At 43.8% G+C, this 27,539-nt stretch overlaps 1 protein-coding gene across 1 annotated transcript in view; it reads right to left on the bottom strand.

Annotated features, from left to right (window-relative positions):
• Positions 1-4,056: 4,056 nt before the first annotated feature.
• The window catches only part of NTSR1 (neurotensin receptor 1), a 141,910-nt gene continuing 118,427 nt past the window's right edge, over positions 4,057-27,539 (bottom strand). Inside the window, exons 2-4 of the mRNA XM_063120843.1 lie at positions 26,954-27,155; positions 8,258-8,348; positions 4,057-4,784 (exon numbers count right to left, since the gene is read on the bottom strand). Of these exons, the coding sequence (XP_062976913.1) occupies positions 4,535-4,784; positions 8,258-8,348; positions 26,954-27,155 (543 nt within the window). The 3' untranslated portion in view covers positions 4,057-4,534. The remainder of the gene's footprint in view (positions 4,785-8,257; positions 8,349-26,953; positions 27,156-27,539) is intronic.

Here is a 27,539-nt window from a genome sequence, read left to right as displayed (position 1 = left end):
GTATAAGTTGTTTGGCAACAGGGTCACGTTCGATATGACATAATTTTAAAAGTGGCAGTATCTTACCCCTCACTCATATATAGATCATGATCCACTGTAACTTCTAGCTCTTCCAAAGTTCTAAAACTTATCTAGTTTGCTTCCTTGCGTGTGTGTGTGTGTGTGTGTGTGTGTGTGTGTGTAGGGTGACCATATGGCTCCTGTATCTTTAACAGTTGTAAAGAAAAGGGAATTTCAGCAGGTGTCATTTCTATGCATGCAGCAACTGGTGAAGTTCCCAACAGTTAAAGCTGCAGGAGCCCTGCTCTCTTGACCAGATATATCAGAGGGCAGGGCTCCTGCAGCTTTATTGTGATGAAGAAGGAATTTTAACAGGTTCTGCATGCATACAGTGACACCTGCTGAAATCCCCCTTTTCTATGCAACTGTTAAAGATACAGGAGCCCTGTGCTCCTTTCCATATGAAGTGAAAGATAAATGAACATTTTTATATATTTCTACTGTGGGTAAGTCATATTTACATCAATCCTACATATGCTGTCTGAGAATACTATTATATAATGTTCATAATCAGGCATACAAAAAGATATGCCAACTGATGTGCTATCAGGGTGGACTCCTGCATTGAGCAGGGCATTGGACTCGATGGCCTTGTAGGTCCCTTCCAACTCTGCTGTTCTATTACTCTATGATTCTATATCTCAAAATGGGCACTGTACCGGACACCTGTCTACTTTTTTACTTAAAGACTTAGAACATTGAATTTGTTGGATGGTACAATATTGTACTTTAATTTTTTCCCCACATGCTGTTCTGTAAAATGCTGTTATTGTTATTTAATTGCTGATACATTGTATATTGTATATTATTCTTGTTTGAACTTTTTTTGATTTACTTACGCATTGGAGGCTTCTGCCCTGTTGGATTTATTTTCATGTGTTAAAGGTTGTGTATCAGCAAGAAGAACATATCTTTTTGTATGCCTGATTATGAACATTATATAATAGTATTCTCAGACAACATATGTAGGATTGATGTAAATATGACTCACCCACAGTAGAAATATATAAAAATGTTCGTTTATCTTCCATTTCAAATGTGAGTTTTTGTGGTTGAGTGCTAAGCACCCCAATTGTGTTCTGTTATTACAACCACAGCCTTCAGTTTATTGTACTCCTTTCCATATCATCCTAGTATATATATACACACACCTGTGTATATGTGTATGTGGATTTAAGTGTTGTTTCTTCATTCTTCTGGCTTTATAAAATTAAATTTTGTTTCATAAATTCAGTATGCCAGTTTATACAAAGGCCCAATCTTATCAGCTACTGTGTCACTGTCCCAGTGAATCCAAAAGCTGCAGTTGAGAAATACCTTTATGTATTAGGCATTTCTAGGGTGACCATATGAAAAGGAGGACAGGGCTCCTGTATCTTTAACAGTTGTATTGAAAAGGGAATTTCAGCAGGTGTCATTTGTATATATCGAGAACCTGGTGAAATTTCCTATTCATCACACCAGTTAAAGCTGCAGGTGCCCTGCCCTCTTTTAAATTTGGTCACTCTAATATAGCTCCTGCAGCTTTATCTGTTGTGTTGAAGAGGGAATTTCACCAGGTTCTCCATATATACAAATGACACCTGCTGAAATCCCCTTTTCTATGCAACTGTTAAAGATACGGGAGCCCTGTCCTCCTTTTCATATGGTCACCCTAGGCATTTCGAATTCTCCAGCTTATTCACTACATTGTGACATCTTAATTACCTTAATAAAGATATTACCCATCTGTGGGTTTTTGCTTCCCCCCCCCCCCACAATGGACCAACATGACTACCTATGTCCTTTGTTTGATGTGAACCAAACTAAATAAGGGAGAAAACTGGTTTAAAACCTTTATGAAACATACAAGGCTACCTTACCCTAAAGTAGACCATGGATCCAGCTGGCATGGTGCAATCTGGTTTGGTAGAAGCTCTCCAGAGTCTGAAGGTCAAAGACCTGATATGGCAAATACATACTGTGCCACTGACACTGCCTTTCTTTCTTACTCTAAAGTAAGTGCACAGAGGCTAATTTGGATCCGGACTACCATATATAGGTAGGAGAGGCTTAAACGTCCCCATGCCACTTGTTTTCTGAAATGTGCCCCCTCACAAGGGCTAAGAAAGAAAATAAAATACTCCATTATTGCTGAGAGAACCTAGGGAATTTTTGAGCTCACCTAAATTCTCCAAAAACCACTTCGAAGCTCATTTAGGTTCTCTCCCAGTTTCATTTTTGACATTTTTGTACAATTTCCTTCCATTTGCTAAATGGTGGAAATGCTTACTTTGGAAAATGTGCATATCTCAGTGTGATTTTTTTTTTTTTTTTTAAAGCATTTTTCAAATGTGATTTGGGAATTTGCAAACTTTTCTCCGAAAAAAAAGCACCTCTTCTCACGTTCACATTTGGGATTGTGAACAGGGCATGTTTGCATGATTTGCAAAAATATTGTACATCTCCTCCTCCTCCCCTCCTCCTTCACCCTGGGGCGTGTGTGGAGATTTCAGAAAATTTCTGAGTAGGGCGTGTAGGTTATGTTCAATTTTCAATTCTGATTCAAGGCTCCACTCAGCCATGATGCTTCCTGGATCACATTAGGCCAGCCTTGCCCAACCTGGTGCCTTCCAAATGTTTTGGGCTTCAACTCCCATCATCCCCAGCCACCATGGCCAATGGTCTGGAATTCTGGGAGATGTGGTCTAGAGGGCACTAGATTAGCGAAGGGCGCCTTAAGTTCATCACCATCTCTTATCTTAACTTGGCTTATTTGTCAGGATGAAAATGGGGAGTGGGTAAGAACCATTGTGTACTCCTTTAGCTCCTTAGAGGAAGTGTGGAATAGAAATGCAATAAACAAACAAGATTGGGATCTCTAGGCCTGAAGAAGCTACTGTCTCTTTATTCATCACTCCAACCTAATCTCTGGCCTTAGCTAGACCTACCTGCTATCCCGCAACGGAGGAGGGAAGATCTCGCATTGTGTTTAACACAAGATCCTTCCTCCGTTTACATGCGACGTGCGATGACCTCAGAAGGAGAGGTGTCGCACCCGCCATTTTTATTTTTAAAGGGATAGCAGCGCACGAACGCTTGTGCGCTAAAGGTAAGTGTTTTTTTTTAAATTTAAATTATTTAAATTATATCATGCGGAGCTGGGACCGCGGAAAAACCGGGACCAAAGGCAAGGGCTCTATCACAGGGCAAGGGAGGGATGATCCCTCCCTGATCCCGGGATCCCCTGTGCGTCATGTGGATGCACAAGGATGATTCCAGGGTTTGCCCCGGGATAAAGCCCTGTCTAGCTATGGCCTCTGACTCACAGTTCTTCAACCAAGCCTTTCCTGGTTCTCCACTGCCTACTACCACCTCCATACCTACTATGCACTTACAATTCCCTAGCATCTTGCCTCATCTCTTCTAGTTCACCCCTTGTAGATTTGAAGGCCCTCTGTGCAGTGCCTTGATCACTCCTCTGTTCTGTACAGCACCTAGCACATTACTGGCACAAAACAAGTGATACACAGTTGTAGACATAGCAGAAGAACTTGATCAGTAATCCAAATGGACTGCCTCTCCCTTTCCATCCCAAACAAATTTCAATAGCTTAGAGAAGGTACGAATGCCCTGCCTTTCTTCTTCTTTTTAGCAGGTCTTTCTGTGTAAAGATGCTTTTTCAGTGTAGCAGTGACTGGAGGTTTTGATCAAAGAAGTTGGCACATACAAAACGTACAACAAAGAAGATGGTTACCTGGGTGAAAAGGATTGAAATATTGTACTCCAAGGCTTAATCCAACATGGCACCATGGACCTACCAAGGCATTCCCCCTCATGAAACGAAGGGAGAGTTCTCCCAAACACTGGGTACGGAACTCGAATTCAGAGCTAATTCCAAAAATACAATAATAACCTCATTCCCTGAGTATTGCATGCCCTTCTTTATTGAATCATTTACATTCCTCTTTCTGTAAAGTCCCTTTGAAGACGTTTCCCTTCCCCCACCCTAAAAAAGCCAACCCCTCTCACTAAAAAAACAACCCAGCCATAATACCTATCCAGCCTCCATGTCATTTTATAATCTCAGGATTACCAGGAGCAGGGATCTCAATCTTGTTCAATGTTCCCACAGCACTTTTAAGCTGAGAAATGGATGGACTGCAGTATAAGAGGCATTCAAGCTTAGCCAACATTGACTCCATAAATGCTACAGTTTCCTGGATGACATCACAGGCGACTTCTATGCTGGATGAAAACGACAAAACATGGAGACATTACTCACAAGAGGCAGAGGCCAATGCATTAACATAACCCCAAAGTTAACCTGTAGAACAGACACCTACTCGTTCCAATGTATGACAACCACCTAAACACATTCATGCTATGGTGAATTTGGAGGCCATGTATAAAAGCAGTAGAGCCCTCTTCACAAGTTCAAATTCTGTCTCAAACTGAGGCCCTTATTCTTTCCTTCACTGGCAATGCCCAATGCTCAGTAGGTGGTTTCTCTGGTGACTTGGCTGGAAAAGGTATGGTTACTGGAGATGCTGTTGGATTTCCTGTTAAACTTGGTTCTCTTCTTCTTCTTCCTCCATGGCAGGCACATGAACATGAGTGTGGAGAGGAAGATTTGGCGGAAGTTGGCAGACACCAGGTTGTACAGGACTGGGTTGATGGCTGAACTGACGTAGAAGAGGATGTTTGTCAACATGTAGAAGTAGTGGTAGAAGTCATAAAGGAAGCTGATGGAAGAGAAGAAGGGGACACCCTAAATTGAGCAAGGAAATATGAGACAAGGAGAACTGCAGGAAACATCAGCCATATCTAGGTGGGACAAATTCAGCAAGTGTACATCTTTTTCACCAGATTCACAAAGATGGAACATCCGGTCACTTGGCAAGGATCATCACACACAAAAAGCAAATACTGAGCCTGAAGGATCAGGTGTTTTTCCTTCCCACAAACTTCTACCAAGGGCATTTTAATTCAGCATCTGGACTAGAAGAAGGGTCAGCAGTAGGGTAAGAAGTCTAACACAAGGCTCCTAAGAATGGAAGACCAGTACACTTTAAGGATATAGAGAACCTTGTGCTGCCCCGAAATTATAAAGCAATTTTAAACAAAAATAAATGTCATCCTTAACAGCTGTGAAGCATGAAAAGGGTGAATTTAGCTATGAAACAAGCTAAATATAATTGATGTAGCACTCTACGGGCCTGTTGCAGACAACACACTAAGTCATGGTTAGGCCGCTAACCCCTTTGCAGCAAATAGTGAGCATGCTTAAACCATGGTTATGTAGCCACCATGGTTAAGAATGGTTCACACAACATGCTAAGTCATGGTTCACATGACACACTAAACCGTAATGTTTAGCTCAAAATGCTTAACCACTGTGACTTAGCATGTCATCTGAACAGGGTCTATGGCACTATGGAGTTGTTTGCTGCTGATATTCAGTAGCACACCAGTGATTTCCCCCTTTTTCTTTTATTTTTTGGGGCGGGTTGGTGGGAGGAAACCATGTGGACTGCATGGTGCCCAGTCCATGGCAGATATCTGGGGATGTGTGTGTATGAAAATGATCACCAGTTCACCTGATCCCCAGACCACCTCAGCTTCGTCAGCATCTCTCGTTACAGCTTGGAAGAAAGCTAGGACAATGTAGTAATGCAGGCTTCATGTAGCCTGCACCTAAACCATAAAGGTGGGTCCACAGTTGGGGTGTCTGGATGAACATCAGAGGTCCCTAATGCAAGGATAGAACTTCTTTGAGATTCACAAGACTTCCCCATGGAGATGGGACCATATTAACTGGATTCCCAGTCAAAAGATTTAACTCTACCCTTGTGAATCTTCAGTGGGATGGTGCCGTTATTTTGAATTTCCATTGTGGCATTTACTGCGTTGTTTGCTAATTTGTTTATTTATTTATTACATTTATATCCCGCCTTTTTGCCTGCAAGGAACCCAAGGTGGTGTACATAATCCTCCTCCTCTCCATGTTATCCTCACAACAACAACCCTGTGAGGTAGGTTGGGCTGAGAGTCTGTGACTGACACAAACTCACCTAGTGGGTTTCCATGGCCGAGTGGGGACTAGAACTTGGATCTCCTGACTCCCAGTCCAACACTTCAGCCACTACACCACACTGGCTCCTTCTACTGTCATTTAGGACCACCCAAAGGGCATCTGGCAGTTGGGTGGTATATAAATTTAACAAGCCAACCAACAAATAATAAATAAATAAATAAATAAGCACACACACACACACACACACACACACACACACACACACAAATAATCCTGAGCTGTGCATCAACCACAGCTTGATAACCATGGACAAAACCCTGAGTTAGGAAGCTGGTATGCCTTGGAGCTAGCAGACCACCACATGGAGCAGCAGAACACTGATCCAAGGTTCTGTTCCCAGTTCTAGCTCTTGACATTGGGGAGCAGGGCCGTTGCTCAGTGCCAGGAAGCACATGCATTGTATACAGCAGCTTTGAGCTTCCATCTCTGATATCTCCAGCTAATGGGTCTCTGGTAGGAGAGCTCAGGTAGGAGAAGGACTCCAACCTTGGCCACTCTGTGAACAGAGTGCTGGACTAGATGGACCCTTGGTCCGATCCAGCATGGCCCTTCTTATGTTCTTAGATTCTGGGGAACTGCTGTCAGTTAGAGGAGACAATATTGGATAAAATGGCCCCAGCTGTCAGAGTCCATACTAGGCAGGTTATTGCGTTCCTCCTGCAGTTATTTTGTACAAGTGAACAACAGAGATAGGTTTCTGGAGCTCTGAAATTTTGACCTCTTTTCCCTGTTATGGAAAACTGGAAAATTTCAGGGAAAGTTGCGGGGAGGGGTGGTGGTGGAGAAGGGAATGACAAAACTTCTGATGACATATTGTCTCTTACAAAACCATCAGTGGCATTTTGTTAATTGCATGGTAGGGATTTAATTTGGATCTTCACCTCTGCCTGGTTTTGATGATGCACTTCCTCTGGCCACTCTGGAACCTGATGACTGCATATTTCAGACCATATTTCAGACCAAAAGGGTGCAAAATTTATATTGTATTTTGTATTTGTGTTTTTAAATTGTTGGTTGTTTTATTATGCTCTTCATGGTTTGTGTGTGTGTGTGTGTGTGTGTGTGTGAACCGCCCAGAGAGCTTCGGCTACTGGGCAGTATAGAAATGAAATAAATAAATAAATAAACAAATTTAATTTTTGTGAACTGCCCAGAGAGCTTCGGCTATTGGGCAGTATAGAAATGAAATGAAATGAAATGAAATAAATAAATAATAAATTTCTGCTTCTGGCCCACTTGGACCGATTACCCTAGGCCTGGAATCCAAGTACCTGGAGCTTTTCCCTTGCTGAAACCTGACCAAAAAATACCCCAAAGCCAGTGGAGGATGGTGGCTCTGATGTCAGGTAGTGAATCCACTCTGGGTTTCAGTGGGAGCCGGACAGGACCCTAAGGGAGCTATCTAAGGTGCTGAACCTAGGTTTATTAAAGATGGAGAGGTGGTCAGAAAAAAAAAAAAGGTGGCAACGCTGATTCAGCACTTACATAGGGTTCATCTACACCATGCAGGATATGAAAGCGGTATATAAAAGGTAGGAGCCACATTACTGCTTTATAGTGGTATTGAAGTGCACTGACAACTGTTGGGGCCCATGACTCATACCATATACCACTTTCATACCGCTATATCCCACTTGGTGTAGATGTGTCATGGGCCCCAATAGTTGTCAATGCATTTCAGTACCACTATAAAGCAGTAGTGTAGATCCTGCTGTGCACGTCAATACCGCTATAAAGCAGTAGTGTGGCTCCTGCCTTTTATATACTGCTTTCATACTATTTTCATAGTGGAATATTTTGCTTGGTGTAGATGAGCCCATAGTTTAATACACAGGGATTCAGATCCAGACACTTAAAAGCAAAGCCCTCAAAGCCCTGGGTCTGGATAGATAGATCTATCACTTTTGATTTCTCCCATATGCCTTTTTTTAAAAATAAAATAAAATCTTAAGTTCGTTTTATTCTGAATACGGACAACTTTATGAATTTTGATAAATTCTTATCGAACTGAACTGCAATTCAGTTGTTCCTAACTGGTGTGTGAGAGTGTGTGTGAGTGTGTGTGTGTGAGTGAGTGGCTTAAAGCATTTGGCAATTAACATTCAGAAATAAGTTACTCACTCTGACCACTGATTTTCTGGCACATAGCAATACATAAGTCGCCGTACGTGATACGGAAGCCAACAGACCACAAAGGCAATCACAACAGCTCCTGCAATGGACAAAATTACCAATTAGTTTCTGTACTCTTGTTGCATTGCAAGGCGAGTTGATGATTCACATCCTGTGTTTTGTTCACTGGCATCAGCATTGTACAACACAAGTTCTAGTGGTGTGGTGGTGGTTGGGGAAAAGGTCTGATTCTTAGCTTTTTACATCAAAGCCATGGAAAGGGTTGTACACATAAAGGAGGAGTTGGCTACAAAGAAAGGAACACAGACGTAAGTTGAGGTAATGATTCAGTAAAGTCTTAGAACTGTGTTCTTCTCAAGTGGACGTTGCCCCCCCCCCAAAAAAAGGAGTATCTCTGAGATGGAATTTTCCACCCCACAATTCTAACATTCCATTGACCACTCCTTTCTGTATAATCCCTACCACTTCTTCAGAAGTAGTGACAGTTGTGGCTACTTATGTTTTGGTACATCACAGAAATGGCAAAAGTGATGGAATGTAATCAGTTAACCAGGATTGGGGAACCACCAGCCTTCAAGCTGAATCTGGCCCATGGCAATTCCTCTTCTGGACCACCAACTTCTGTCCTCGGCTCCCCCTTCCTCCCAGGCCCTATCCAAGGCATAAAGCAGGGTTTTCCACTTCAGTGCTACAGAAAGGCAACCCTTTTCTAGCATTGAAAAGGAAAACCTTGCTCTTATCTCAAATTACAGATCAGAGATAAGAGTGGGGTGTCCTAGTGCTGAGCGGCGAAAGGCTGCCCCTTTCTCTGTGCATAGAGAAGAATGGAGAGATCACTCTGTCTCTGTGCCTGGAGAAAAGTGTCAGATGACACTAGGGGGTGGAGCTTTCAGGGAAAAAGCTGGGGAATCGCGAGGGAGGGTTCACCCTCTGGTGTAATATGCCTCTCCCCCAGGGGGGTGGGGTACCAGTATGCAATCTGGCTCTTTGGGCTGGAACATTCCCAACCCCTGAGCTAATGGATAGGAGGAAATTGAATGAACCCCAAGGTGCCTTTGGCCTTCATGGTCAGAGTAAGACTCAGCTAATTGGACCGACCGATCCCAGCTGTATCCCTGTGGGAACTGTCACCTTCCCCTACAGGAGTTGGGAATGCTACTGTAGTCAGCATCTGTTTGGTTAATTTTGATCTTCCCTGAATTGTCAGGGTTAGCATTCTTTTTGTCTTCGTCTTCACGCTCTAACTTATTTCTGTGCTTCTGAGACTTTGGATCCGGGATTGGGCCCTATCCTACTGGAAGACCTGTACTTAGATAACATACAGTTTAGGACAGATGTAGTTTAGGGATATCAGGGTTTTGGAATTTGCTGCATTTTCCTACACCCAGCCCCCTCAACCTGGTTTTGGTTACCAATGTGGTGCCTGACTCAATCTGCAGCAAATTGGGGGCAATTTAGAGATTTCTGGGGATTTTGCACTCCCCCCTGGAAGTTTCTGCCATTTATGAAAATTTCTGAGAAATTCCCTCAAATCATGACCAAAAGGGTGCAAATTTGTCCATAATTTGCACACATTGCTCAGAAATGTGTGCAAATTGCAGAACTTCCTCCATCAAGCCAAAACGAACCAGATTTCCCAATGATGGACATCCCTAATTTAGTTATTGCTATATTATTTTTGCCTGGAGCATTGTTCCAAAAATTTCTCTGATTCTTGTACACCTTTTTATCTCTTTCCTGCTTCCTCTATGTTAATTAACTTAGGGCATGTTTAGACCTGCCAATATCCTGGGGATCTTCCTGGGATCATCCCTGTGTGTCCACATGATGCATAGGGGATCTTGGGAGCAGGGAGGGATGATCCCTCCTTTTCTCCGGGATATTGGCATAACCTTTAATCGTGTTTTTCCCTGCGGTCTCAGGCTCATAGAATCATAGAATCATAGAATAGCAGAGTTGGAAGGGGCCTACAAGGCCATCGAGTCCAACCCCCTGCTCAATGCAGGAATCCACCCTAAAGCATCCCTGACAGATGGTTGTCCAGCTGCCTCTTGAATGCCTCTAGTGTGGGAGAGCCCACAACCTCCCTAGGTAGCTGATTCCACTGTCGCACTGCTCTAACAGTCAGGAAGTTTTTCCTGATGTCCAGCCGGAATCTGGCTTCCTTTAACTTGAGCCCGTTATTCCATGTCCTGCACTCTGGGAGAATCGAGAAGAGATCCTGGCCCTCCTCTGTGTGACAACCTTTTAAGTATTTGAAGAGTGCTATCATGTCTCCCCTCAATCTTCTCTTCTCCAGGCTAAACATGCCCAGTTCTTTCAGTCTCTCTTCATAGGGCTTTGTTTCTAGACCTCTGATCATCCTCGTTGCCCTCTTCTGAACACGCTCCAGCTTGTCTGCGTCCTTCTTGAATTGTGGAGCCCAGAACTGGACGCAATACTCTAGATGAGGCCTAACCAGGGCTGAATAGAGAGGAACCAGTACCTCACGTGATTTGGAAGCTATACTTCTATTAATGCAGCCCAAAATAGCATTTGCCTTTCTTGCAGCCATATCACACTGTTGGCTCATATTCAGCTTGTGATCTACAACAATTCCAAGATCTTTCTCATTTGTAGTATTGCTGAGCCAAGTGTCCCCCATCTTGTAACTGTGCATTTGGTTTCTATTCCTGAGACAGTGGGATGTGTGGCCAGCCATTGTGGTTTCATCCCGGCTCCTCGTGAGTAACTGTGAGGAGCCAGGAAACGGGCACGGGGTGAAGAGCTGTTCAGGAGCTCCATGTCCATCGGGGGAGGGGTGGGGGGAACAGGAATATATATATAAGCTTTGCACAGGAGCACTCCTGCACTCATTTGTGATAAAACCCCCAAAATGTCAGGCACAACATCCTCCGTCCTCCCAGGACGTCACGCGCTATGTGTAGACAGAGAGGGAGGATCCCGTGATCACCATATTGCAAGATCTTCCCCCTCCCTCCCAGAAAGCCGGGAGGTCCAAAGGTTGTCACACAGAGGAGGGCCAGGATCTCTTCTCACTCCTCCCAGAGTGCAGGACACGGAATAACGGGCTCAAGTTAAAGGAAGCCAAATTCCAGCTGGACATCAGGAAAAACTTCCTGACTGTTAGAGAAGTATGACAATGGAACCAGTTACCTAGGGAGGTTGTGGGCTCTCCCACACTAGAGGCATTCAAGAGGCGGCTGGACAACCATCTGTCAGGGATGCTTTAGGGTGGATTCCTGCATTGAGCAGGGGATTGGACTCGATGGCCTTGGAGGCCCCTTCCAACTCTGCTATTCTATGATTCTATGTACCTGCCCGGATCCTAAGGTCATCCTCAGGGGTCCTTCTCCATGAGAGCTATGTGTTTCTTCTTCCAAGTAAGCCTTAATACTAAATCCAGCGTCTTCTACTTGGTTAGTTGCTGCAGTTTAATATTTTAGGCTTCAGGCTTGGGAAAAGGATGGGTGAAGGTGAATCCCCTGTTCCTTAACACTCAAGAGTGTCTTGTAAGGTTTGAGAGCCCATGGCTCAGGCTGAGGTGGCTGTGAGAGGGCCAGGCTATTTGAAGGAACGCCTCCTCCCATTTGTCAGGGATATGGGATCTGTCAGGGATGCAACCATCTGTCAGGGATGCTTTAGGGTGGATTCCTGCATTGAGCAGGGGGTTGGACTCGATGGCCTTGTAGGCCCCTTCCAACTCTGCTATTCTATGATTCTATGTACCTGCCTGGATCCTAAGGTCATCCTCAGGGGCCCTTCTCCGTGAGCCCCTGCCGGAGGAAGTGAGGCAGTTGGCTACCAGGAGGAGGGCCTTCTCTGCTGTGGCACCCCGGCTGTGGAATGAGCTCCCTAAGGAGGTTCGCTTGGCACCTACATTATATTCTTTTAGATGCCAGGTGAAGACCTTTTTATTCTCCCAGCATTTCAACAGTCTATAAATAAATTTTAACTTGGTATTTTAAATTTGTAATTTTGCATTGCTGCTGTTTTTACCTAATTGAGCTTTTATATTGTATTTTATATTATGGTTTTATACTGTTGTTTTATACTTTGAATGTTTTTAATTTTTGTGAACCGCCCAGAGCGCTCCGGCTATTGGGTGGTATAGAAATGTAATAAATAAACAAACAAACTGTTTGTCCCTGCCTACACTGCTGGGTGCTAGAGTCCCTCCCCTTCCTCCCTTCATGGTCATGAATGGTGGAATTATTGAAAGCAGCTAGAAGGCATTAGGTTGGAAAGGCTGAGGAGTGGTGATAAGCAGCTGCTGATTTTACATCTGGTTACTCTATCTACTGCCCACATGTTGCTGTCATTCTGTCAGATTTTTGCTTTGTTTTAGCACTACTGGTTTTTCTGCCTCTGATAGCCTGAGGGTCCACTGTTGAACAGGAGTTCAGTCTATGCCAGAAAAAAAATCCGCGCAACAACCTCATCTTTCTCAAAACAGAAGATTGGACCATTCTTTTGGAACAAACCTTGAAATGTACAACAACAGGAAAAGTCAAAAGTCTAACAACATTACTACAACTTAAAAGTGTCTAATGCAATACGCTATCAAAATCCAGCATTTTTAAAAATTTAAACAGTGGGTGGAATCCCCAATTATTTAAAAGCCAATAAAGAAGCAATAAAAAGCAATTCTGTGAAGTACAATGTCATGTATGACAAATTCTCATAGAATGAAGGGCTGTCTATGTAGGAATGAAAAAGGTAAATATATGGTCCATAAGGTGGAGATGAGGATATAGTAGTTCAAATCACTCCTTGCTATTGTGGAATTAAGAGAGAGAGAGAGAGAGAGAGAGAGAGAGAGAGAGAGAGAGAGGGAGGGTGGGAGGGAGGGAGGGAGAAATTGTGCACGATAATCTCAAAACGAAGCCAAGCATGTTTTGGCCTGAATGGCTTTCCTCAGTGCCTTGAATCAAAATAAAGATTAATTCTTAAAAGACAAACAAACCAAAAACAAACAAACAAAAACTTATCCATTCTTTTGGAAACTTATATTGTGTGAAACAGGTGAAGACTGTGGCCTTAGCTAGACCAGCGTTTATCCCGGGGCAAACCCTGAAACCCACATGATGCACAGGGGATCCTGGGATCAGGGAGGAATCATCCCTCCCTGGCCCCGGGATACAGCCCTACACTTTGGGCCTGCTTTTTCCTGGGTCTTGGGCTGAGCCTGAGACTGTGGAGCGTGTGGCCCGTTTCCGCGGGTATACCCGGCTCCAAATGATTACTCACGAGGAGCCGTGGATGGGGCGCAGCACTCCTCAGGAGCGCTGTGCCCATCAGGGATAGGGTGGGGGGGGAGCAGGGTAATGACTTTTTTTTTTTAAAAAAAAGCCTAACCTTTGTGCATGAGCATTTGTGCGCGCCATCTTCTTTAAAATAAAATAAAATGGCAGGCGTGACACCTCCCTTCCGGAGGTTGTTGTGCCTTATGTGTAAACGAGGGTGAGATCTTGCTTTAATCACAACGCGAGATCACCCCTCCTCCATCCAGGATTATCTAGTAGGTGTAGCTAAGGCCTCAGTGAACAGACAAATCCATTCCAGATTCCGATCTTTTAATTTGTCAGTGCATTGGGAGCAACATTCTCATTTTGAGGCAGCGAGCAGTTTGAATGATTTCTGCAACACACTGAGTGGGCTGGATGCACGAGAAGACACAGTCCTCAATTTTGGATTAAGTCCTAGGGGCATTTATCAGAGACAAGCAATGAGGAGGTCTAGCCAAGCAATATCCCTTCATCAAAAACAATAACAACCCCAACTCTAAAAGTAGAACAGGAAAATCCTGAGTCCAAATTGAGTTGGCAACATGGAGAACTGGTTTTGTGTAGAGGCTAAGAGATTGAGCCATGAACTGTGAAATCTCCGTTTCAAATCTCACTTTTGCCTTGAGCACATGGCTTGGGACCAGGCTCCCTGAAAGTAGGGTGACCATATTTTGGAAATCGAAAAGGAGGACATAACTGGCCCTCAAGGAGGTGTGCCCACCCCAACACGTCCAGCCCCCAAGGCAGGGCCATCCTGACATGACCGGCCCCTAAGGGGGCAGGGCCTTGGTCACATGTCTGATTCTACAGCTCACAATTAAGACAAACCTGTTCTACATGATATGTTAATGTTAAAATCACTGGAATAAAGAACAAGTGAGACATTCCATGTATCTAAAATTAACATGTCTCCAATCCTACCTGGGTCCTCAACCGTCTAATCAACAATTCATGGTCTGCTGTGTCAAAGGCCGCTGAGAGGTCCAACCACCCACTCCTTGGGAGGGAATTCCATAAAGTAGGGACCACTACTGAGAAGGCCCTGTCTCCACAGCCCATCAATCTAACCTATCTTAAAGGTAGACCACTGAGCAGACCCTCTGACACTGATCTTAAAGCATGGGCAGGCTTATTAAAGTTCCAAACCAGCACTGGGGTTGTTCGGGAAACAAAATGGTAACTCATGAAACTGATACAGAGGCCACAGCTAGACCTAAGGTTTATCCTGGGATCATCCAGGGTTCGCCCCTGCTTGAGCACTGGATCCCCTGTGTGTCACCTAGATGAACAGGTTTGACCCCTGGATGATCCAGGGATAAACCTTAGGTCTAGCTATGGCCAGACTTAGTATAATATGTTCTGACCATCTGGCCTTAGCAAGCAGTGAAGCGGTCACATTCTCCATCAGCAGTTACTTGAACGATCTTTTAATAATGACAAACAATGCCATAACTAAATTACTTTTTTTCTTCCATACTCCTACTGAATATTATTATTTTTAAAATGCCTGCTTGCTGTCTTTCTTCCCCATTTTGTGTTTCTGCTTGTTTCTGCACCTTGGATTGCTGTTGTAGACATTAGCCATAGCTAGACCTAAGGTTTATCCCTGGATCGTCCAGGGGTCAAACCTGTTCATCTAGGTGACACACAGGGGATCCAGTGCTCAGGCAGGGGCGAACCCTGGATGATCCCAGGATAAACCTTAGGTCTAGCTGTGGCCTTGGTCTACTTTACCCTTTTGCCTCTATCAACAGCAACTTGAAAAATTACATTGCTAATGAGTGCTCAGCATGGCTCCAGTACTTGTAAATAGAGTTGTTGGGTTTTCTTTTCTTTTTGTAATGAACATGGTTTTCTGTCATATTCGACAGCTGCTAACCCCTTTGTAGGACCTCCTGCTGTTTTAGCATTTTTACAATCAATGCAAGACAAGTGGGACACAACATCTCTGCCTAAGTGGTCTTTACTATTTACTGATTAAATAAATAAATAAAAATAAAAATAAATCCAAGTCATATGATTAGTTCCTTGAAGTGACGGAAGTTAACCTTGATCCACAATGCTTGAACAAACTCTTGCATGCGTAGCGCTAAATCCACCACTTTTGCCACCAGGACTCCCTGGGCTGTTTATTTACAATATTTGAACTTGATGGAGGCTCCATGTGCAGAAGCAGTATACCTCTGAATACTTGAAGCTGAAGACTAACCATAAAAGAGGACTGTTCCGGAAGGCTGTTGGCTGGAATCTGGGCATTCTTGGACACTGAGCGTCTTGAATTCAGCTGTATGCTGCCCTGAACACTCAGACTCACCTATGATGGCTAATAGCTATCAATAGATGTATCCTTCATGATTCTGTCATATTATTAAGAAGAAGGGCTATTTTCAACCCCCTTCCCATCACCCCCTCCCCCAAATAGCACTGAATCAACAATAGTGAATCAGGGGCCTTAGCTAGATGGGGCGAAATCCCGGAGCACACAGGGGATCCCAGGATCAGGGAGGGATGATCCTTCCCTTGCCCCGGGATCTTGCTCTACATTTTAGGCCTGCTTTTTCCACGGTCTTATGCTGAGCCCGAGACCACAGAACATGCATGCGGGCATTGCAGTTTGTCCTGGTTCTTCGCAGCTCCTCGTGAGGAGCCAGGACCTGTGCACAGGGTGCAGAGCTCCTCAGGAGCACTGCACTCAACGGGGGTGGAGTGGGGGGAGTGGGGATTTTTTAAATAAAAAAAACCCTTACTTTTTGCTCACCCGCGCTCGTGCACATCTTCTTCTTTAAGAAAAAACAAAATGGCGGGTGCGACGCCTCTCCCTCTGAGGCTGTTGCATGCTGCGTGTGAATAGAGGAGGAGATCTTGCGATAAAAATATCACGAGATCTTCATCCCTCCGTCCTGCTAGACCTGTAGGTCTAGCTAAGGCCAGGGTTACAAAGTGCTCTTTTTCTGATGAGCCTGCACCGAAGGTCAGATATTGTATTGGAGGCACTCCATTTGGAAGCATGTTAGTGTAATGAGGGAGCCTGTTCTTCGGCTGGTCCATAGACACCCCCAAACCCCATTTTTCAGAGCAATACCTCCACCCAGGGAGACGCCCAGCACCACACCTCCCTCTCCATAGGCAAGACCACAAACAAGGCCCCAAATCTCTTCCAAGCCAACGCAGTTCCTTCTTGTGAAGTTACATCTAAGTGCGAAACATGTAACTTTAAAAATTACAATTTTATAAATATCAATAAAAATTAGAAAAATGAAAGAAAGAACCTAGTTCAGACCAAATATTACAGTTCCATCATTTCTGAATCCTGATCTAAAACTTCTAGCAGCTTAGCTTTTCAAGGAATCAACTTGCAGGCTGTTCTTCCGTGGAGGATAATTATATATTCTTGGAATATCTGCCTCCTCATGACTTTTTAATCTTTTTGTGCCAAACCATCTGGATTCTCGTGACATTTTCACCTTTTACTGCCAAACCATCTTAATTTTTTGCATGGGGAATATGCACGCTGCCCTAAAGACGATCCATGATTCAGTGTGATTATATATTTACATATATTTACGTATTTATTTATTTATAACCCGCCTCTCCCTTTGGATCGAGGCGGGGAACAACATTAGTACAATAATCAACACATCTTAAAAATTCTTGATGTCACATTCATCTGGGTAGGCCTGCTGGAAAAGGCTTGTCTCCAAAGCTGTCTTAAAATCACAGAGAGAGTTAATTTTATAAATCTCCTCCAGCAGGCTGTTCCTCAGTTATGAGCCAAACATGCAATCACATACAAACACACACATACACACACAAGGGCCTTAGTTAGACCTACCTTTTGTTCCGGGGGAGAGGAGGGGAGACCTCGCGTTGGGATTAACGTGAGATCTCGCCCCCCGTTTTCACGTAAGGCGCGACAACCTCAGGAAGAGAGGCATAGTGCCCGCCATTTTTTATTTTTCAAAGAGGACGCAGCGCACGAATGCTCATGCGCTAAAGGTAAGTCTTTTTTAAAATTTAATTTGGTTTCCCTGCTCCCCCACCCTAACCCTGATGGGTGCGGCTCCCAGCTCTGTGCGAGTAATCACGCGGAGCGGGGTCTAGCCACGGAAACAGGCAAGATGTTCTGTGAGACCGCGGAATAAGTGGGCCCAAAGGGGAGGGCTATATCCCGGGGCAAGGGAGGGATGATCCCTCCATGATCCCAGGATCCCCTGTGCCTCATCTGGATGCACAGGGATGATCCCGGGGTTCACCCTGGGATATAGCCTGGTCTAGCTAAGGCCAAAGACACACAATCCAGGCAATTAGGAATACTGAAGAAATCTCAGAACAAGAAATGTTGGCTAAAATTCAAACAGGCAGATGCATGATTCACGGACGTCTGCTATTTGGGACTCAGAAAACCAATTTGGAAACTATTATTTTTCACAGGATTTTCATTTCACTAGCTTTATCAAAATAGTTTCTCCAGCTTCTATTCCATATGGAAACAATGCAGCTAGAGCAATATCCACACATCCTCCCCAACTCAATAGAATAAGTTTCCATTTAGCTGTGGAGAGAGAGAAATGGTTGACATGTAGCATAAGACAGAACGTGTTTTTGTACATGAGGCTTAAAATTCCCTTTGAATTTCTCTTGTGCTATTTCCGTGAGCATTATTAATGGAAGAGAACGCAGAAAAGAGGCATCTGTTATGTGAATGGGAATCCTGGACAATGTAGGTTTTATATTCACATTGGCTTGGCACCAGAGTCTCTAAAGAACAACTTCTCTCATAAGTACCTGCTCTGACCCTTAGGTCACCTTCACAGGCCTTCCTCCTGGTACCCTAGCCAAAGGAAGTTAGGTGGTTGGCTACAACAGAGAGCCTTCTCAGTGGTGGCACCGCATTTATGCTTTCCCCAAGGAGGCTCACCTGGGACCCATGTTGTTATTCCTTTTGCACCAGGCAAAGCTCTTGCTTAGGGTGACTATATGAAAAGGAGGACAGGGCTCCTGTATCTTTAACAGTTGCATGGAAAAGGGAATTTCAGGTGGTTTTATTTGTATATAAGGAGAATCTGGTGAAATTCCATCTTCGTCACAACAGTTAAAGCTGCAGGAGCTATACTAGAGTGACCAGGTTTAAAAGAGGGCAGGGCACCTGCAGCTTTAACTGTTGAGATGAAGAGGAAATTTTCCCAGGTTCCCCATATATACAAATGACACCTGCTGAAATTCCCTTTTCTATGCAACTGTTAAAGATACAGGAGCCCTGTCCATCTTTTCATAGGGTCACTCTACTCTTGCATTTCTCCCAGGCATTTTAGAGTAGTCTCTCTCTCTCCCCCCCCCCCATTTTGTGATGTTTTTTATAGATTTTATTTCCATGCGGCTAGTTGTTTTGTATTGTTTTTTTTATCCTTTTAGTTTTTGTAATCTGACCAGAGAACATGGGGAACTCAATTGCAAAATTCTAGGAAGTGTGAATTTTGAAGAATAATTGAGTTCTGGTTTGCAGAGGGATTCCAAAGTACAAAATTACATGGACACTAGCAGGCGACGCTGGCAGCAGAATCAATGAAAGAAGATCTATTGGGAGAAGAGTGTGAAGATTCTGTATATTAATTTACAGCAGAAACATTTGATTAGCATTGGGAGGCAGTCTATATTGTAAGCTGCTTTGAATCTTTGTGAAAACCATGGAGTTCAAACAGTGGAGGCTGGTGACTCCGAGGTCACTGGGGCGGTGAATCCACTCTGGGTTTCAGTCAGAACTCTGAAGGAGCTATCTAGGGTGATTCTATCACACTTTGGATAGCTCTTCCAGAGTTCTAACTGGTTCTGACCAAAACCTGGAGTAGATTTTCCACCCCACTGACATTGGAGTTGCCAGCCTCCACTGGTCTTAACCATCTTAACTACTTCATGACTGAGTAGTTAGCATATCAGGAACATTGTTTCTAGTGCCCCCTGTTGGAATTCTGGATCAGGGTTTTGGATATGTTTCTATGGATTTACTAATTGCTGAGGAGCTGGAGGAATCAGAAGACTCAGCAGAAAACTTAAAGGTCAACGTTGCACCTGGACATTGATGTCATGATTGAATAATTGGTGACTTGATTGTTTCAATTAAGGGATTGCAAGCAGTTGCATCATTGTACAGTTAACTTATAAAAAAGATTGTATTCACATGTATCATATAACTCACTCACTCCATGTATCAGAGCTGTATTGACTGACCGTATGTAAGTATTTGTATTTGTGATTGCCATAACTAAATTATATTTTTATATGCCAGTAAAGGTTTCTTTGTTTTTGAGAAGGCTTCAATCTACACTTTTCATGCTCATACCAACTGTAAGTAGGTGCATCCACATTTATCAGTATTCATTTCTTGGTATTTATTTATTTACTTTCTATCTTGCCTCTCTTCTCCCCACACCCAAGTGCTGCTAGCAATATAATCCAGATTAAAAATTTTTTTTTTTAAAAAAGCATAAAAACAAATAAATTAAAAACATGATTGAAAACATAGCAATGAAATAAGAAGAAAGAGAGAAGGGCCTTTTCAGCTGTGGCACCCCAGCTCCCTAGAGATGTTTGCCTGGCACCATGTTGTACTTCTTTCAGGGCCAGGTGAGGACCCTTTTATTTTCCCAGGCATAGGGTGAGTCTATGAAAAGGAGAACAGGGCTCCTGTATCTTTAACAGTTGCATAGAAAAGGGAATTTCAGCAGGTGTCATTTGTATATATGGAGAACCTGGTGAAATTCCCTCTTCATCACAACAGTTAAAGGTGCAGGAGCTATACTAGCGTGACCAGATTTAAAAGAGGGCAGGGCACCTGCAGCTTTAACTGCTGTGATGAAGAGGGAATTTCACCAGGGGGGAATCCGCACGTCGTTCTCAGGGCGCTTCCATCCGCCCCCAGTGCACCCCGAAAATGATTGTGTAACTTGCCTGTAAAAGAGACGAGGAAGAAGCGTCCTTGCCGCCGCCACCCAACTCCCTCCTCGCCGGCCGGCTCGCAGAGCTCGGCAGAAGAAGGTGGAGTGGAGAGCAGAAGAAGCTCTCCACCCCGCCTTCTTCCCCCGAGCTCTCTGTCCCAGCCGGCGAGGAGGTCTGTGGGTGGCGGCAGTGGCGGCAAGGACGCCTCTTTCTCATCTCTCTCCAGGCAAGTTACACGAGCGCTTTGGGGGCGCACTGGGGTCGCTTAGAAGCGGTCTCGGTACGACGTGCGGATTCCCCCCAGGTTTTCCATATATACAAATGACACCTGCTGAAATTTCCTTTTCAATGCAACTGTTAAAGATACAGGAGCCCTGTCCTCCTTTTCACAGGGTCACCCTACCCAGGCATTTAGGCATTTTACCATCCTAGTCTTTCAGCTCTGCTGTTTTAAATCTGTACTTTAGTCTCTGCATTGCTGCTTGGTTTTATTTGGTGTGCATGTTTATATTGTGGTTTTAAGCTTCCATATTTTATGCTGTATCTTATGGTTTTAATTTTTGTGAACTTCCCAGGTTATTGGGCAGTATATAAATAAATAAATAAACAAACAAACAGTATCAACCAATTACCGCCCCCCTTCTGCAACAGGCCATCTTATATGCCAAAGCCCTGCCCAAATAAAAATGTCTTTGCCTGCTGGCCGAAGGTCAACAGAGAGTGAGCCAACCAAACCATGAAGTTCAAGAGGCTGGGAGCAACCACAAAGAAGCCCTCCCCTACGTCCCCACTAGGCGCCCCTCTGATGGCAGCAGCACTGAGAAAAAGGCCTCCCCCAAGATCTTAAAACTCGGTATGCTCATATGGGAGAAGACAGTGTTTTTTGGTAGACTGTTCTCAAGGCTTTATAGGTCTTTACCAGCACTTTGAATTCTGCCTGGAAATAAGCATGTCACTAGTGAAGCTGTTGTAACAAGGGAGTCTCATTCTCGTTGCACTTCCTCTGAGCTTCATCACACCAGGGTTATACTGTGCAATCACTGCGAATTGCGTGCAAAGGACGCCGAAGTTTTCCAGCTTATAATATGCTTTGACTGTGAAGCGCTCCCAGGCATCCTGCTTTAATTGTGCTATAATGCCAAAAGACCCGACCTATTTTGCTACCTGTTTAGGAGCGAATCATTTGTTGTTTTCCGAGCGGCCACTGGGGGCGCAGGAGGAGGATTTGATATGTTTAAAGAATAAATTAAACAAATGCTTACATCTGCGTAAGTTTTAAAGATAAAGACATCAAAATTGGCACTGTAATAGATATTAAGGAGAGCTTTAAGCATACCAAATTTGAAACAGATTGGGTCATCCGTTGATTTTTTATGATTTTTTTACATTTCTTCCCTTAAACCCTTTTCCTGGTATGCAAAGGATCTTAGGAGCACTGCCGCCCAGGGTGTGATTTAACTAGCAACAACGATGACAGCTTTACGCTACAGGGGATAATTCGAGGGAAACAGGTACGTGGGATGAAGCCATCTATCTCTCCCTCTTCCCCTGTCCTCTGGCTCTCTGTTGTCCTTCTCACTACTGAAACTAGATTGTAAGCTCCTTGCAGGCATGGACCTGCCAGCCTTAGTATGCAGAGCACTGGCGCTCATTAGTCATTAGTCAACACAGAGGTTCGTGATGGCTAGTTAGTCAAGGCAAAGTCAATAGCCTTATTCTCTGGGGCTCACATACAATGAAACATCTATCTCCTTCAAAGGCTTAGACATGCTCAGAAGCTTTTAGAATGTCAATGCCACCCCGCGGAGCGCTCTTTCAACTTCCCCACCTGGTTGGTGTTGGCAACTGAGCTGAAAGACGCTGATAACAGACAGGCTTGCGTGTTTAATGAATTGCCAGTTGGGCTCAGTTCACAAACTGGCACAAGTCTGTGTAGTCTTTGGAAACTAATCTGCCTAATTAGCCTGGGGAATAAAGAAAAGAAGTCAGAAAATGAGTATGAACCCCTTAATTGATGCACCATTGAGTATTTGGCCCTCCAAGTTCAAGATCATTCTTACTTGTTAAATTCAGAATTATGGCTTATTTATCTTTTAACTCTTTCTTCCCTAAGGTCTATATTAGACGTGCCGGAGTTCAATAACACACTTCTATATAATGTGTATCGCTTTGTGTGTGCATATCAGTTTCTCTAAGTTCTGCTGTAAATTAATGTACAGAATCTTCACACTCTTCTCCCAATGTGTCTTCTTTCATTGATTCTGCTGCCAGCGGCGCCTGCTAGTGTCCATGTAACTTCGTACTTTGGAATCTCTCTGCAAACCAGAACTCAATTATTCTTCAAAATTTTCCAACCTTAAATTTGGTTCATCTCAAATTTTGATCATTTCTTCAGTCTTGGCTCTTTCTTTCTTTCTTTCTTTCTTTCTTTCTTTCTTTCTTTCTTTCTTTCTTTCTGTTTGTATGAAAATTCATAATCACTTTTGGGCATATTACTCCTCATTCATGCATTTTGTGTGCCTTTTTGCCTAATATACACATTTTTACAAGAACATATACTAATATAACACTTCATCTAATGTTTTCCCCTAACAATGACACCACTTTGATGGCTGAAAGCAAGGAGGAGCTGAGCAGCCTTATGACAAAGGTGAAAGAAGAAAGTGCAAAAGCCGGGTTGCAGTTAAACCTCAAAAACAAACAAACAAAAAAAAAACAACAACCAAGATTATGGCAACCAGCTTGATTGATAACTGGCAAATAGAGGGAGAAAACGTGGAGGCAGTGACAGACTTTGTATTTCTGGGCGCAAAGATTACTGCAGACGCTGACTGCAGCCAGGGAATCAGAAGACGTTTACTTCTTGGGAGGAGAGCAATGACAAATCTTGATAAAATAGTTAAGAGTAGAGACACCACACTGACAACAAAGGTCCGCATAGTTAAAGCAATGGTATTCCCCGTAGTAACCTATGGCTGCGAGAGCTGGACCATAAGGAAAGCTGAGCCAAGGAAGATAGATGCTTTTGAACTGTGGTGTTGGAGGAAAATTCTGAGAGTGCCTTGGACTGCAAGAAGATCAAACCAGTCCATACTCCAGGAAATAAAGCCGGACTGCTCACTTGAGGGAATGGTATTAAAGGCAAAACTGAAGGACTTTGGCCACATAATGAGAAGACAGGATACCCTGGAGAAGAGGCTGATGCTAGGGAAAGTGGAAGGCAAAAGGAAGAGGGGCCGACCAAGGGCAAGATGGAGGGATGATATTCTGGAGGTGACAGACTTGACCTTGGGGAAGCTAGGGGTGGCGACGGCCGACAGAAAGCTCTGGCGTGGGCTGGTCCATGAAGTCACGAAGAGTCGGAAGCGACTGAACGAATAAACAACAAAAACACAATTTTGTAGCAACTGGGGAACTCAATTGCAAAATTGTGGGAAGTGTGAATTCTGTTAATGACCAGAAAACAGAACGAGAGATGCTGGACAATCTGTAATACGGAGATGGAACAGATGTAAAGAATCCATATACCTCTACTCACAACAGACCTGTGAGGTATGTCATGAACATTTACATTTTGATGATGAAGGAGTCACCATAGCTCTTCACACAACTGCTGACTGTTTCTATTGCACTTCAATCCCTATTCCATACAATATTTTTAAAATGGACCTTGTGTGCAATAAATTACCATCCCTCTCTCCCTTGTAGATCAGTGATGACATTTAGAAAAACCCATTGCTATCGAACAGTGATCCAAAGTTGTAAATATGCAATTATCAGTTCCAGATACAAAAGGAACAGATATTTGCTGCAGCCCTAAATTTCTCCCATTTTCTCTTGGTAACCAGCCCAGGAGTCAGGAGTCACATAAAAAGAAAAAGAAAATGTGTGACTTACTTAGGATATGAATTCTCCAGCCTTGCCATAGGGCCGGGACAATAAAATTCTTTTGAATGCATTGCTCTCCCAATGGGTTCTGTATAGTATTATGCGTGCACATTGGTTTTTGGGGAGAAGGAGTGTTGTAATTTGCTCCTGTAATAGTGTGCCATACATAACAGAGTTTAGATTGATTGACCCTCCTTGGTGCATGACAGAAGAAAAGAGAGAGAGTGTTTTGTTATCCTCAGGACATCAGTGTTCTCCTAAGGATTTCAGATTTGCAGTTACTTGGAAATATAGCTATGGCAAAAGGAGGAAAGGGGAGGGGAATAACCCCAAAATCCTGTGAGGCTATGGAAATAGGAGAATGAAATTTTGAAACTGCATTAGCTTCAGGACTCTGTTCCAGCTATAGTTAGATCTGCAGCTTGAGTCTATGAATATTTACTTGGAAATGAGTCCCAGTCTATTCTGTTGGCCTTACTCATGGGAATGTGAGCAAAGGACTGCAGCCTATGTTCCACTGAAAGCAGTGGGAACCAATGGAACAAGGAAGTACCAATTTACAGTCCGGCACAATGGGATGTATTCACACAGCACATAGTTAAACTATAGAATTCACTTCCACTAGAGGTAGTAATGGGCACCAATTTTGATGGCTTTAAATGGAGACTGGAGAATTTCATCGAGGGGAAGGCTATCGATGGCTACTAATCCTGATCATAGAATAGCAAAATTGGAAGGGGCCTATAAGGCCATTGAGTCCAACCCCCTGCTCAATGCAGGAAACCTTTGTACACCAGTTGTTGGGGAACATGGGCAGGACGGTGTTGTTACACTCATGCTCTGCTGGTGGGTTTCCCCATGGGCAGCTGGTTGGCCATTGTGAAAACAGATTGCTGGATGAGATGGGACCCCTGGCCTGATCCAGCAGGCCCCACCAGGATATTTCCCTGCCCACCATGTTCCACTTTTCTTTTCCAAATGTCACACTATATTCCGACTCCAATTTGGATGGTGTTAAAAGGGGGTGGTATAAATTCCTGGAGGCGAAGGCTATCAATGGCTACTAACCCTGATGGTAATGTGATACCTCCAGTATTCGAGGCAGTAAGCCTGTGTGCACCAGTTGCTGGGGAATATGGATCGGAGGGTGCTGTCGCACCATGTCCTGCTTTGTTGGTCCCTGGCTGATGACTGGTTGGCCACTGTGTGAACAGAGTGCTGGACTAGATGGAACCTTGGTCTGATCCAGCATGGCACTGTATGTTCCATGAACATGCTCAGTCCTCATTGGGCTGTTTTTGCATGGGAGTGGTGGGGGAGTCTTATTTTTTTTTCTACTTCTGCAAACCTCTGGGTTCTCCCAAGTATGCTGATACCGTCCCTCTTGTTCCTCAGTGGCCCCATTTTGTCACCAATTCTGGTCACACTCGCCACTTCTGTTTGCTATTAGAAAGAGTAGTGGAGGAAATCCTGCATTTATTAAAGCTGATAAGCCTTCTTAGTTTTAAGAATGGAAAGTGAAGGTGGTGGTATCTAGGGTTGTTGGGGGAGGGATTGAGGGGGGGAAATTACAATTTTCTACAACTGCTGTCAAGGTTATAATCAGGCTGAAATATATGTAACAGTAATAATACTGGCTGATGAAACAGGCTGGAAATTACATCTTAAATATAGCCAAATAAATAGAGGTGAATTGTATTTAGGAAATGAATAGTGACCATGTCAAACAAGACACAGACAACAGCATTTTAATCGTAATTCAATGCTTTACTTCAGAATTTGCTTTGGGAACTCATTTCTGCCTGAACTGTTGCTCTATTGAAATATTTTGTCTGTTTGTTTAGAGATCAACTTTTTTTAAAAAAATAGGACCAGTCCCGAAACCATGTCAATACTGGTAGGTCTAGGAGGATAATTAATGACTAAGGCCTTAGCTATACCTAAGGTTTATCCCAGGATCATCCTGGGGTCGTGCCTGCCTGCTCCCGGGATCCCCGTGTGTCATTTACATGAACAGGGATGACCCCAGGATAAATCCTAGGTCTAGCTAAGGCCTAAGTCACATAATAGATTTGCAGGCTGCTTCCAGCTGAGGCGTTTATTGTACAATTGCCCTGTCTCAAGCACAGAATTTTACAATTGGGGTGTGTGTGTGTGTGTGTGTTAGACACCATAATCTTTCACTTGCACCCCTTTTGTGCTTCTTTAATCTTTTCTTTCCCAAAAAAATCTGTTAAGGAGGAAAATAAGGCATTCACCAGCACAGGTTGGTGGCTCATATGTGAATGGGGCAGTGAATCCACTCTGGTTTTGACTCAGAACTCTAAAGAAACTATCCAAGGTACTGAACCTACGTTTGAGTGGAATTGCTAAGAGATCTCCATCTGGAAGCATCCAGAACCTTGTTTCTGTTGCATGCCAATTCTTCATTTTAGAGGTCTCAACAGAAGCTCAAATACTGTTTTTAACTTTTGTAAACCACCCAGAGAGCTTCGACTAATGGGGCGGTTTATAAATGCAATAAATAAATAAATAAATACAAGACATGAAGAGCGCTAATCAGAGTGGTACATACGTAGGACTCGAACTCCATGCTTCAGGGCTTGGACACGGCCGGGCTCCATGGACATGCTGAGCATGGTTTGCTGCCCTCCGATAGTGCACACCTGGTTTTCTTGTGCGGCTTGCTTGAACATGATGATGAGCTGATTGGCGATAATGGTGTTCAGGACCGAGATGACCACCATTGGCAAAACGAAGGAGATGAAAGCGTTGACCTGGATGAGAAAGCAAAAGAGGAGGAAAGAGATATCTTGTGAGCAGCAAATTAGGAGGTGGGGGCAGTGTAACTCTGCCTGTTTTGGAGGATTTGGAAACATTGGCACTGGAGGCACACAACCTGTCAGTGATATTTGATGTGCATTGGTTTCAACTGGACATGCAATGGGGCATGGGACAAAGCTGTTGCTTCCCATTGTTGGTTGATTGATCCATTACTCGGTTTCTGAAGATTCCTATGCTGAATCCCAATCTAAATATTCCCAGATAATCAAACACAAAAACTAAAGGCAACGCAAAACACCCCCATTAAGCACCAGAAGCAATACAGAGCAGGTTGAAAGTCTATGGGCTCATCTACAGCAAGCCGGATATTCCACTAT

This window comes from Elgaria multicarinata, chromosome 1, assembly GCF_023053635.1.
Source record: "Elgaria multicarinata webbii isolate HBS135686 ecotype San Diego chromosome 1, rElgMul1.1.pri, whole genome shotgun sequence".
NCBI classification, from domain to species: domain Eukaryota; kingdom Metazoa; phylum Chordata; class Lepidosauria; order Squamata; family Anguidae; genus Elgaria; species Elgaria multicarinata.
The sequence above is the reverse complement of the archived record's forward strand: the minus strand, read 5'-3'. Positions and strand labels throughout refer to the sequence as shown.